At 47.2% G+C, this 13,708-nt stretch overlaps 1 protein-coding gene across 5 annotated transcripts in view; it reads left to right on the top strand.

The window, feature by feature from the left end:
• Positions 1–13,708, top strand: part of LOC310764509 (sodium-dependent lysophosphatidylcholine symporter 1-like) — a 40,432-nt gene that overhangs the window by 11,683 nt on the left and 15,041 nt on the right. For all 5 annotated transcript variants that reach the window (XM_083618656.1, XM_083618657.1, XM_083618654.1 and 2 more), the window contains exons 3-8: positions 644–768; positions 2,228–2,360; positions 3,469–3,547; positions 7,573–7,730; positions 9,888–9,978; positions 12,857–12,978. In XM_083618656.1, coding sequence (XP_083474782.1) covers positions 644–768; positions 2,228–2,360; positions 3,469–3,547; positions 7,573–7,730; positions 9,888–9,978; positions 12,857–12,978 — 708 coding nt within the window. The remainder of the gene's footprint in view (positions 1–643; positions 769–2,227; positions 2,361–3,468; positions 3,548–7,572; positions 7,731–9,887; positions 9,979–12,856; positions 12,979–13,708) is intronic.

The following is a 13,708-nucleotide window of genomic DNA, read 5'->3' as shown; positions in this document are numbered from 1 at the left end:
TCCAATACTTTGCTAAAAGAACTCTTGCTGCTGTTGTAGCATACATAAAGAACGTCCTATCTTTCCTGACACCAATTGGCCCACCATGCCCAGGAGAAAGGCCTCTGGTTTCTTATGGAAGATGATGATTCATTTATACCCCGCCCATCTGGGCGGCTTCCAGCAGAATACTATAATACAATGATTCATCAAATATTAAAAGCTTTCCTAAACAGGGCTGCCTTCAGATGTCTTCTAAACGTCAGATAGTTGTTTATTTCTTTGACATCTGATGGGAGGACATTCCACAGGGCAGGTGCCACTCCTGAGAAGGCCCTGTGCCTGGTTCCCTGTAACCTCACTTCTTGCAGTGAGGGAACCGCCAAAAGGTCCTCGGAGCTGGACCTCAAATGTGTTCCATCTTCCATCGGCAATAAACTAAATATTCTAGATATCTGGCGAGGCCTGCCTAAACAAAGAAAAAAAAAGTTTTTAGTAGGCGCTGAAAAGAGGGAAGGATCCTGCCTGATGTCAACTGGCAGGGAGTCCCGAAGTGTTGGCGATGCAACACTAAATAATCAATTTCGAAATGTTGTTCAGGTTGATGCTCCAGGTCTTTCCACGCTGCCTAACAGATTCAGTCTCCTCCTTTGCCTCGATCTAGCTGGAGCCTTTCCGTGCTTCGCTGATCCTTTTCCTGGGGAAAGCCTGGGATGCTGTGGCCGACCCCGCCATCGGATTCCTGGTCAGCAGAAGCCCCCGCCGGAGGTGGGGCAAACTGATCCCCTGGTGAGTGAGAGGGGAAAGGGGCAACTGGGTGGATCTGTTGGTGTTTTGCAAGAAAGATCAAGGGGCAGCCTGGTCATAAAAGCTGGAGGTGCGTTAAGCGAGCCGCTTCTCATAGGACAGTGGAGTTGGAAGGGACAAAAAGAAAAATTCAGCCTTTCTCAACCTGTGGGTCCCCAGATGATGTTGGACTACAACTCCCATCACCCCTAGCTAGCAAGGCCAGAGCTCAGGGATGATGGGAGTTGTAGTCCAACAACATCTGGGGACCCACAGGTTGAGAACCGCTAGTCCATATACTTCTGGACCAGAGATTTACAGAAGATTGGAAGAAGTATATGAATTATTTGAAGAGCAACTGTAACCAACAAATTACGCTAGTAGGACTACAATAAGTTTTGCAAGGAGAAATGTACGAAGTGTTACAAAGTAGGAAAAGATAGAGATATTGGTTACGAGTTTGAAATGTAATAGGGAAAATAAGAAATGCACACTAAGAGATTAGATTGCAAAATTTTCAGACAGGACTGATGGAGGTCAAAAAAATTGAATAAGATGTAAAAGTATGTTTAATTACTGTTGAAAATGATATGTTAAAAAACTAATAAAAATTTATATAATTTTTAAAATATATATATATATAGAGAGAGAGAGAGAGAGAGAACCGCTAGTCCATGGGTAGGCAACCTAAGGCCCGTGGGCCAGATCCAGCCCAATCACCTTCTAAATCTGGCCCGCAGACGGTCCGGGAATCAGCGTGTTTTTCCATGAGTAGAATGTGTCCTTTAATTTAAAATGCATCTCTGGGTTATTTGTGGGGCATAGGAATTCGTTCATTCCCCCCCCCCAAAAAATATAGTCTGGCCCCCCACAAGGTCTGAGGGACAGTGGACCGGCCCCCTGCTGAAAAACTGACCCCTGCCACGGGCCGAATTTGGCAGGAGTGGAGGTTTTGCAAGTCTCCCCTCTTCTCCCTTTATATCTCCAACCTCGGAGATTTAAAGGGGAAGAGAGAGGCGGTTGGCCAATGGCATTGTGAGTTTTTCCTCCCCCCCCCTTTTGAACCAGTTGAAGCTGAACCTTCAGGGATGGATCCTGGCATGTTCCTGATGTGGTCTGACGTTGTTCCAGCGGTTAGATCCCTGGTTTCACATCCTGGTTCCGCAGCTCTACCTGTTGGACTCCTGCCTTTCACGTGGCCCTTAAAGACATAAAAGCCCTTCTGGCAAACAAAGACTTCCACCTTGGGCACCCAGCCCGCCATTGCCCACTCTTCCAATAATTGTGATGAATTCCCCATTGCAGTGGAACCTCCAGATACAGGGATAGTCTACCTCTGAGGACCAGATTTTTTTGGCACAGTCAAATCAATCCTGCTTCCTGCCCGGCGGCATCCGGTTGGCTGTTCTTAGCAACGACAGCCCTGCAAGGCGGCCCTTACGCTCTCTTGTTCTCCCTGCAGGGTCGTCTGCTCCACGCCATTCGGGGTCTTCTTCTACACTATGCTCTGGTTCGTGCCCTCAGATTCCCTCTCTGTGTCACTGAAGTTCTTTTGGTATTTGGTCATGTACTGCCTCTTCCAGACCTGCATGAGTGTAAGCGCTTGTGCGTGGGACGGATGGATGAATGAATGAATGTTCCCTTCAGCCATTCATGTATTTATTGATGCTGAGGTTTATATATAGACACAGCACATCCAGCAGTTCAAGGTGGGCTTTGTAGACCAGGAGGGTAAAAGACAAAGACACACACACACAAACAAACGCAACACACAAAGGCAACACACACAGCGGGGAGTTTAAAATGAAAGCCACATTTTTAAAAAGCTACAAGTTGGCATTGCTAAGAGCTCAGCTCACAATATTGCATTAACTGCAACTACATTGAGGTTGAATCCTGACAAGACAGAAGTACTGTTTTTGGGGGACAGGGGGCGGGCTGGTGTGGAGGACTCCCTGGTCCTGAATGGGGTAACTGTGCCCCTGAAGGACCAGGTGTGCAGCCTGGGAGTCATTTTGGATTCACCGCTGTCCATGGAGGCGCAGGTCAATTCTGTGTCCAGGGCAGCTGTCTACCATCTCCATCCGGTACGCAGGATGAGACCCTACCTGCCCGCAGACTGTCTTGCCAGAGTGGTGCATGCTCTGGTTATCTCCTGCTTGGACTACTGCAATGTGCTCTACGTGGGGCTACCTTGGAAGGTGATCCGGAAACTACAACTAATCCAGAATGCGGCAGCTAGACTGGTGACAGGGAGTGGCCGCTGGGACCATATAACACTGGTCCTGAAAGACCTACATTGGCTCCCAGTACGTTTCCGAGCACAATTCAAAGTGTTGGCGCTGACCTTTAAAGCCCTAAACGGCCTCGGTCCAGTATACCTGAAGGAGCGTCTCCACCCCCATTGTTCTGCCCGGATGCTGAGGTCCAGCGCCAAGGGTCTTCTGGCGGTTCCCTAATTGCGAGAAGCCAAGTTACAGGGAACCAGTCAGAGGGCCTTCTCGGTGGTGGCACCCACCCTGTGGAACATTAAGCTTTAATGTTTAATTGGTTATTGTATTTTAGTGTTTTGTTGGAAGCTGCCCAGGTGGGTGGGGTATAAATAAATTATTATTATTATTATTATTATTATTATTATTATTATTATTATTATTTCCACCCTGACAGATTCCCTCCTTTACCTTCACCTTTACCTCCTTTTAGTGCTACCACGTCCCTTATTCCTCGCTGACCATGTTCCTAGGAGGGAGTCAGATAGACCGCGACTCTGCGACCGCCTACAGTAAGTCTCTTGGCACAGATCGCCATTGATCTGGAAATGCAGCGCTTGCCTTCCTTGTTTTCTGAGATGGTGAATCTCTACAGCAGGCATCCCCAAACCCGGCCCTCCAGATGTTTTGGGACTACAACTCCCATCATCCCTAGCTAACAGGACCAGTGGTCAGGGATGATGGGAACTGTAGTCCCAAAACATCTGGAGGGCCGGGTTTGGGGGTGCCTGCTCTACAGGGATTTCCTAGTCTGGAAAAAAATAATGGAATCATAGAGTTGGAATGGAGAAACAAGGACCCTCTAACCCAGGGGTCAGCAAACTTTTTCAGCAGGGGGCCGGTCCACTGTCCCTCAGACCTTGTGGGGGGCCGGACTATATTTTGGGGTGAAAATGAACGAATTCCTATGCCACACAAATAACCCCGAGATGCATTTTAAATAAAAGGACACATTCTAGTCATGTAAAAACATGCTGATTCCCGGACCATCCACGGGCCAGATTTAGAAGGCGATTGGGCCAGATCCAGCCCCTGGGTCTTAGTTTGCCTACCCACGATAGAGACAGGGGTCAGCAAACTTTTTCAGCTGGGGGCCGGTCCACTGTCCCTTATACTTTGTGGGGGGCCGGACTATATTTTGAAAAATAATAATGAACAAATTCCTATGCCCCACAAATAACCCCGAGATGCATTTTAAATAAAAGGACACATTCTAGTCATGTAAAAACACACTGATTCCTGGACCACCCGCAGGCCGGATTGAGAAGGCGATTGGGCCAGATCCGGCCCCCGGGTCTTAGTTTGCCTACCCATACTCAGTCTAGCCCAACCCTCTGCAATGTAGGGATCTTTTGCCCAGCATGGGATTCAAACACCCAACCCTGAGATTAAGAGTCTCACAGTTTACCGATTGAGCTACCCCATCAGTTCATTTGTCTTGCCCTGGTGTCATTGCCTGAGGCCTGGTGTGACAGTAACAAGGTGGAGATTACACTGATTAATTAACGGGGATTTTACAGAGGGGGATCTTTTCTGTGTAAGGGTATTTCATAGAATCATAGAAACCTAGGGTGGGAAGGGACATGAGGGTCATCTAGTCCAGCCCCCTGCAATGTAGGAATCTCAGCTAAAGCATCCATGACAGATGTCCATCCAAACTCTGCTTAGAAACCTCAGAAAGTTCAGAAAGTCAGAAAGTTCTTCCTGATGTTTCGTCGGAACCTCCTTTCTTGTAACTTGAAGCCATTGGTTCAAGTCCTACCGTCCAGAGCATCATAATAATAATAATAATAATAATAATAATAATAATAATTTATTATTATTTATACCCCGCCCATCTGGCTGGGTTTCCCCAGCCACTCTGGGCGGCTTCCAGCAGAATATTAAAATACAATACAGTGGTACCTCGGGTTACATACGCTTCAGGTTACATACGCTTCAGGTTACAGACTCTGCTAACCCAGAAATAGTACCTCGGGTTAAGAACTTTGCTTCAGAATGAGGACAGAAATCATGTGGCGGCAGCAGGAGGCCCCATTAGCTAAAATGGTGCTTCAGGTTAAGAACAGTTTCAGATTAAGAACGGACCTCCGGAACGAATTAAGTACGTAACCCGAGGTACCACTGCAGTCTATTAAACATTAAAAGCTTCCCTAAACAGGGCTGACGTCAGATGTCTTCTAAAAGCCTGGTAGTTGTTGTTCTCCTTGACATCTGGTGGGAGGGCATTCCACAGGGTGGGTGCCACCACCAAGAAGGCCCTCTGTGTTGGGAAAGAATCATTCTGCACAGAAACATGTTTGTACCTTTAAGAACACTTTTTGTGAGCTCTGGGCTAATTGGTTGCAGCTGGCCATGGCTGCAAAAGGAGAAAAGCTGCAGTTTGAACTCTGCCTGCAGGAAAAACACCCACAAGCTTTGCTGTTTGTTGTTTTGAAATAAAACCTTTATTTGGTTTGGTTTGACACCTGTCTCATGGAGTCACAGTCTCTGTCATCTGCCACCAGTGGAAAATCCCCCTCTAACACTCTGCCTGGTTCCCTGTAACTTGGCTTCTCGCAGTGAGGGAACCGCCAGAAGGCCCTCGGCGCTGGACCTCAAGCTTGTTCCATGTGACAGCCCTTCAGATCTTTCAAGTTGGCTCTCATATCTCCTCTCAGTCTCCTCTTTTTCAGGCTAAACAAACCCAGCTCCTTCAGCCGTTCCTCATCAGGCTTGGTTCCCAGACCTTTGATCATCTTGGTCACCCTGCTCTGCACACCTCCCAGCTTGTCCACATCCTTTTTAAGGATGGTCCTGCATACTATCTGTCTATGGGACTGTTCCCTTGTGTTGCATGCCACTTTGGATGAAATCTTGAATATTTGTGGTGCCCAGTGGTTGGCATGATCATCCTGCTACCAAGATAACAGCTGGAGCCATCAACGCCTACTGTTTATCGGTTAAACCCAGGGGTAGGGAATCTCACCCAACATGAGATCCACTTTTGCTTCTGGGCAACTTTCCAGGGGCCACGTAGCAGTGCTGGGAGGGGCCGGAGGGGAAAGTGGGCGGAGTCACAGAGGTGACGCCACCTTTTGTAAAGCAGGCTAGGTTACGGTTACCAGATTTTTTTCCCAAAAAATCCGGGGACACTTTTTTTTTTTGAAAAGAGAAAAAAAATGTTATAAAAAAGTTTTTTTAAAAAGGAAGTAATATCTTCTCTTCTGTGGTCTCCTCTGTCGCGTGGCCTTTCTCTGGGCCCCGGCGTGCTCTCTTGGAGCGCTAGCCAGCGTGGAGTAGGCTCGGGTCGGGCCTGGGCTCAGCCACATCTCCTTGCCCTCCCGGTGCTCTCCTACCTCTCCTCAACGGGAGCACCAGTGTGGCAAAGTCGGGGCTCCCCTCTTTTTTCTCCTTCCTCTTTCTCTCTCTTCCTTCTCCTTCGCCTCTCCTCTTCCCTGCGTCGGCTCCGGGGTTTTCCTGGCCCTGGAGCACCGCTGGGCAGTCAGCTGGGTGGCCAGGTACCCTCGCTTCCGGCTTGATTTGGGTCGCCAGGGGGCGTGTTCAGTGGTTCTCCAGTTGACGCACCGGGTGTCCCCAGTTCCCCCTTGGCAGTGGCGGTGGCAGTGGCAGTCTCAGCAGCCCCGAGCCAGCCTGGTAGCGCAGTTGGCTCTGGCTGGCTTCAGGAGCTGCTTGCTGCCGTGGCGTCCGCCATTTTGCCTCGCCGGAAGTCCCCATACGATGTGTCTTGTGCCATTGAACCAATCACGCAACATTCATTCCCTCATGAATGAACTTTATTACGGTCGCAGACCAGGATAAAAAAAACATATAAATAAAATAGCAGTTAGGATTTTTTTAACTGATAATTGTTAGAGCAAATAAGGACAAAGAAACAAACGTAGGATAAAACATCTGAATAAAATACAAGATTAAACACGGATAATGGATGGATAAAAACTGATGATTAAAACAGTTAAGAACTAAACAAAAACACGCAGTTAAAACAACTGTAAGAGCATAGGAACTAAAAGACTCGCAGTTAAAACAACTATAGGAGGCTGCAGAGTAGAAGCCTCTGAAATAGAGGACACTCACAACATTAGAAACTGATGTGCAAATATGGTTAACTTAAGACTTAAAACTTCATTCCCTCATAATAAATCTACAACACTTAAAATATAAATCCGGGGACTTTAAATGAAATCCGGGGACATTCCGGGGACGGATTTTGTCAGGGACAGATTGTAAATCTGGGAAACGGGGACGTCTGGTAACCATGGGCTAGGTTCCAGCCATGCAAAATCCAGAGTTGTAGAAACATCTGCAGGCACCACTCTGATCTCCATCCAAGCCCCTTCTGGGCAGGCAAATATCGCTCAAGGAGGGCGTGAGATGGGGATGGTGAGGGGTCTGGCCTAGGGAAAGGGGGTGTGGCCTGGGCGGAGTCCTGAGGGCCGGATAGAAGAGCCTTGGGGACCGCCCCGCCCCTGGTTTAGAGCTGTGCTGCGACTCCTTTCCGCTCATGCCTCTCCCACTTTTCCATGGCTTTCGGCAGGGATGGGAGTGGAGATGCTGAGCACCCTGGTGGGGTCGGGTATCCAGGGGCAAATCGTCGGGAGTCACCATGCCAGCATGAGGAAGAGGTGCGACGTGGCGAATGGCACCCTGGCAGAAAACTACACCTCTCTGCTCCCGGATGTGCTGGAGAATGCGGTAAGAGTTGGGCCGGCCCTCGGCGGCTGTAGGCAACCAGCCATATGGGAGCTGAAATGGGACTGGCAGCCACATGGAGCAAGCAAGAGCTGCAACAAAATGTTGCAGCGTGCCCCAGCCTAACAGAGCTGCTCCTGTTCAGGGTTCTAGCAAGCGTAACCTTCCTTGAGGAGGCTCCATTCCCCCATGCTGCCATCCCTATTCAGATTAGCTCCATTAATAATGGTAGTACAGTCATACCTCAGGTTACAGATGCTTCAGGTTTTGTTTTTTCAGGTTACAGACGCACCAAAACCCAGAAGTACCGGAACGGGTTACTTCCGGGTTTCGGCAGTCGCGCATGTGCAGAAGTGCTAAATCGTGCTTTGCACATGCGCAGAAGCAGCAAATTGCAACTCGCACGTGTGGGTTGCGAATGCACTTCCCACACGGATCACGTTCGCAACCCGAGTGTTCACTGTAGTAAAGGTGAAGGGACTCCTGACCATTAGGTCCAGTTGTGGCTGACTCTGGGGTTGCGGCGCTCATCTCGCTTTATTGGCCGAGGGAGCCGGCGTACAGCTTCTGGGTCATGTGGCCAGCAGGACTAAGCTGCTTCTGGCGAACCAGAGCAGCGCATGGAAACGCCATTTATCTTCCCGCCAGAGCAGTACCTATTTATCTACTTGCACTTTGACATGCTTTCGAACTGCTAGGTTCGCAGGAGTAGTAGTAGTAATAATAATAATAATAATTCATTATTTATACCCCGCCCATCTGGCTGGGTTTTCCCAGCCACTTTTGGGATGTAATCCATTGGTGCAGTCAAATGCAGCATTCCTTATTTCCTAGAGTGGGCACAGGCAGGGAAACATCCGGTCAGTGTAACTTCCTCTTAGCTTCCTTCTCCTGCATGTGACCTGGGAGATGAGCGTGTCTCTGGCTGACTCCACAAAAGGGCCACGTCATGAAGCCATGTTCTCAGTTCGTCTGTGTTATGTACTTTGTTGAATAGGATCCAAACTGCAGCAGTTTGATTGGTCCTAGAACAATAGGATCCAAAAGGCAGCAGTCTGATTGGTCCTAGAACAATAGGATTCAGAATGCAGCAGTCTGATTGGTCCTAGAACAATGCAGCAGTATGATTGGTTGGCAGGAACCACCCAATCATGCTCCAGATAGAAGTGAATCCACAACCTGATTGGCTTACAGTAGAATTCCGGAATTAGCCAATCATGTGCAGCCCATTGTGTAAATAATGTATATAAAGCAGATACTTTGAGGGGACTTCGATTCATTCCTCCTCACCACTATGAGCTGAATAAAGAGCATGAAATCACTTTGCGACTCTGAGTATATTTCAGTCTGTCTTCTCGAGACTGTCTTGTTGCTGTTCTTTTGCTGCCACGCTGCTCTCCTGCCACCATTTTGTTGCCTTAATGCAATTTTGCTGTCTGCGGGCTCTCAGCCAGCAGCACATGAGTTCAGTCTCCCTATGAGATGAACTCGCAGATTCTTGTGTAACTCTTAAGAAAAGCCTGCCTTCCGGGAATCATACTGCGAACTGAAATGTGAATAAACCTTTTGTTACTTTGCTCAGAAAGACCCTTGTGTCTTTTTAAGCGGGATCAGAAGGAGACACCAGGAATAAACTTAACGAAGAGATTCTAATGAACCTGCAAACTATATTGAGGGGAATCTGCCCTGCTACATCACTTACTAGCGTGAGTGAAGGGAGGGTAATACTTATTCAATATACAGTGGTACCTCGATTTACGAACTTAATCCGCTCCGGAAGTTCATTCTTAAACCGAAACCGTTCTTAGACCAAGGTAAAGTTTGCAAACCGGGACACTACTTCCAGTTTTGCGGAGTTCGCAAACCAAATAGTTTGTAAACAGGGCTGTTCTTAAACCGAGGTACCACTGTATGCTTTCCTACAATTCTTAATATTCCCATACTACTCTGGGCGGCTCCCAACAGAATTAAATCACAATAGAACATGAAATATTAAAAACTTCCCTAAATGAATGGACACGGCTAACTTAGGTCCAGTCCCTTCAATGGGTTTACTCTGAGTGGAATATGCATGCATTGCACCAGAGAACAAGCCATCAAATTTTGACTGGTTGTGATTTGCATTCGGCCAGTAAATGGTTTTCTCTGTTTCCCTTTCAGCGCATGGCGTATGTTGTCGCCTCCCTGGTTCTTGGCTCTCTTTATTTCCTTTCCTGTTTGGTCCTTTTCTTGGGAGTGAAAGAGCAGCCAGGTAAACGTATAACTATTTCATGTATTTGACGCTCAATGTGACTTTTCTTGAAGGTTCAGCCCTGGGCCTGGTCACAAGATCCAGGGTACATTCAGACAGATGCTTTTCGTGGGATGGCTGCGGCTTATGCATGCAAGATTCTTTCCAAAGTCTGAAACGACCCATCTTTCCTTCTGAAAAAGTTAAAACACACCCAATGTGTTGCCAATGACCCTGAAATATACTCGGAGACGAGAGTGGATTTCATTCTCTCTACTCAGCTCATAGTGGTGAGGAGGAATGGAAGTTCCCCCAGAATGTCTGCTTTATGTACATTATTTGCACAATGGGCCCCACGTGATTGGCTAATTCCAGGATTCTCCTGTAGGCCAATCAGGTTGCGGATTCACTTCCACCTGGAGCTGGATTGGGTGGCTCCTGTGGACCAGTCAGACTGCTGCATTCTGGGACCTATTGTTCTAGGACCAATCGGACTGCTGCATTCTGAATCCTATTGTTCTAGGACCAATCAGACGGCTGCATTCGGGACCCTATTGTTCTAGGACCAATCAGACTGCTGCATTCGGGACCCTATTGTTCTAGGACCAATCAGACTGCTGCATTCTGGACCCTATTGTTCTAGGACCAATCAGACTGCTGCATTTTGGATCCTATTGTTCTAGGACCAATCAGACTGCTGCATTCTGGGACCTATTGTTCTAGGACCAATCGGACTGCTGCATTCTGAATCCTATTGTTCTAGGACCAATCAGACGGCTGCATTCGGGACCCTATTGTTCTAGGACCAATCAGACTGCTGCATTCTGGACCCTATTGTTCTAGGACCAATCAGACTGCTGCATTTTGGATCCTATTGTTCTAGGACCAATCAGACTGCTGCCTTTTGGATCCTATTCAACTCATTACATAACAGGCCCATTTGCATCTTCTGAACTGCCTGCTTACAATATTAAGATCCTCTCTGGAAACACCCCGCGAACAAAGAAATGTGTTAAATCAATTCTAAAAAGAATCTCTGATATTGGTCCAAGAAATTCCTGCATTCTGCAGCCAGGTGCCTCTGGGAAAAAACCTCCAAGCAGGGCTCCAGGGGAGCAACTATCCCTGCTCCTTATTTGGCTCCCAGCAACTGTCATTCAGAGGTAGACTGCTTGTGAACCAGGAGGCTCTACACAGCCATCTTGGCTTAATGGCCAATGATAGGCTGCTCACGTTTAGGCCTTAGTTGCAGGCTCTTTGTGTGTGTGTGTGTGTGTGTGTGTGTGTGTGTGTGTGTGTGTGTGTGTGTATGTGTGTGTTTTTTGCAAGGAAAGTTTATTTACTTATTTATATTTTTAAAATTTGATTTTGAAAAGTATAATCATACAACAAAAAATCAATTCAACATCTGAATACAGTGGTACCTCGGGTTACATACGCTTCAGGTTACAGACTCCGCTAACCCAGAAATAGTACCTCGGGTTAAGAACTTTGCTTCAGGATGAGAACAGAAATTGTGCTCCGGTGGCAGCGGGAGGCCCCATTAGCTAAAGTGGTGCTTCAGGTTAAGAACAGTTTCAGGTTAAGAACGGACCTCCAGAACGAATTAAGTACTTAACCCGAGGTACCACTGTATCGAGAATGCTCTGAATCTCCAGACTTCCCCCCATCCCTTCCATGGGTCCAAGTAGTAATATTTATAGCTGTCTATCAATATGTCTGGACCATAAAGAAGGCTGATCGCCGAAGAATGGATGCTTTTGAATTCTGGTGGTGGAGGAGACACTTGAGAGTCCCATGGACTGCAAGGAGATGAAACCTATCCATTCTGAAGGAAATCAGCCCTGAGTGCTCACTGGAAGGACAGATCCTGAAGCAGAGGCTCCAAGACTTTGGCCACCTCATGAGAAGAGAAGACTCCCTAGGAAAGACCCTGATGTTGGGAAAGATGGAGGGCCCAAGGAGAAGGGGACGACAGAGGACGAGATGGTGGGACAGTGTTCTCGAAGCTACCAGCATGAGTTTGACCAAACTGTGGGAGGCAGTGGAAGACAGGAGTGCCTGGCGTGCTCTGGTCCAGGGGGTCACGAAGAGTTGGACACGACTAAACGACTAAACAACAACAACTTCAATACAGTGGTACCTCGGGTTAAGTACTTAATTCGTTCTGGAGGTCCGTTCTTAACCTGAAACTGTTCTTAACCTGAAGCACCACTTTAGCTAATGGGGCCTCCTGCTGCCGCCGCACGATTGCTGTTCTCATCCTGAAGCAAAGTTCCTAACCTGAGGTACTATTTCTGGGTTAGAGGAGTCTGTATCCTGAAGCGTATGTAACCTGAAGTGTATGTAACCCGAGGTACCACTGTATGTCCAAATTTTTGTCCTTCCAAATTAACCATTCTTTCCACTACATCACAAGTGTTGCTAAAATCCTGCTAATGTTTTAATCTACTTACAATGATCTTGTAAGTACCGATAAATTATAAACTTTTCCCATTCTTTTTTTTTTTTTTTTAAGATCTTGCCCTCTTGGTTTCTGAGCTTCCCAGTTAATTTTGCCGTTTTGGCATGGTCCATCGACTTGGTTTGCCAAAGGAAAGTTTAAAGGAAGTTAATGCTAGCCTGCTCCCTTTTTCTTTTTCATGTATTTCTCTATATTCTTTTTTTTTGTATCCTTTTCTTATCATATGACCTTTTTTCATTTTGTAAACTTATGTTTTTGTGAAACTTCAATAAATATCTTTTTTAAAAAAAAACAAAAAAAAAAATGCTAGCCTGCTCCCCTTCTATTACATCATATGTTTGCCTTGGGCATTCTGGTGCAGAAAGGCAATTCAGAAATGGCAGAAATCAATCCATGTTACTGTTCCTTCCTTCCCTCTTTTTTTATTTTTGCCAGGACGATACACCCCTTTAGGGAAGACCAGACTCCCATTCTTTGCCAGTCTGCGGGCCGTCCTAAGCCACAGCTCATACACCCGGCTCCTTGCAGGTTTCTTGCTGGCATCGCTGGCCTTCCAGGTAACAGCAGGCCCTACCATGGCTGGGTAACAGGGCTTTCCTGAAGCGGAAGCGGGACACAATTGCTCAGCGCTACACTGAATTTGCCGGATGGCCATAGCTCAGCAGTAATAATAATAAATGATAAATTTTTATTTATACCCTGCCCTTTCCAGTTCAGAAAACCGGGCTCAGGGCGGCTAACAACAAATTTAAAACACGTAATTGATGCAACAAAAAACAGCATAAAATACAGTATAAGACATGAATAACTATAAATTCAGAATTCAAAAATAAATTTAGGGGGAAATCCATCAAATAAACATTAGATGATCACCAGGGCTAGCTGGCTAAATTATTTCTATTTGGGCCAGCGAGGAGACCAGGGGAGAATTAGCTGTGGGATCCCAGAGCAGGTAATCTTCATAAAAAGGGGAGAGGGAGGGAAGGAAGGGGAATAAAAGATCAGGCTAAGTTCAAATTGAAAGCCAGGCGGAATAGCTCTGTCTTACAGGCCCTGCGGAAGGAGGTTAAATACTGCAGGGCCCTGGTGTCATGGGGCAGAGCATTCCACCAGGTCGGAGCCACCACTGAGAAGGCCCTGGCCCTGGTGGAGGATAACTTTCTTAGGGCCTGGGACCTCTAAACTATGATTATTCATGGACCTTAAGGTCCTCTGCGGGGCAGACCAGGAGAGGCGGTCCTGTAGAGCACCTGCTTGGCTTGCTGAAGGTTTGATTGATGGCATCTC

The sequence above is a fragment of the Podarcis filfolensis genome (genome assembly GCF_964270895.1).
Source record: "Podarcis filfolensis genome assembly, chromosome: 6".
In the NCBI taxonomy this organism is placed as follows: Eukaryota; Metazoa; Chordata; class Lepidosauria; order Squamata; family Lacertidae; genus Podarcis; species Podarcis filfolensis.
This window is presented reverse-complemented; position numbering and strand designations above follow the sequence as displayed.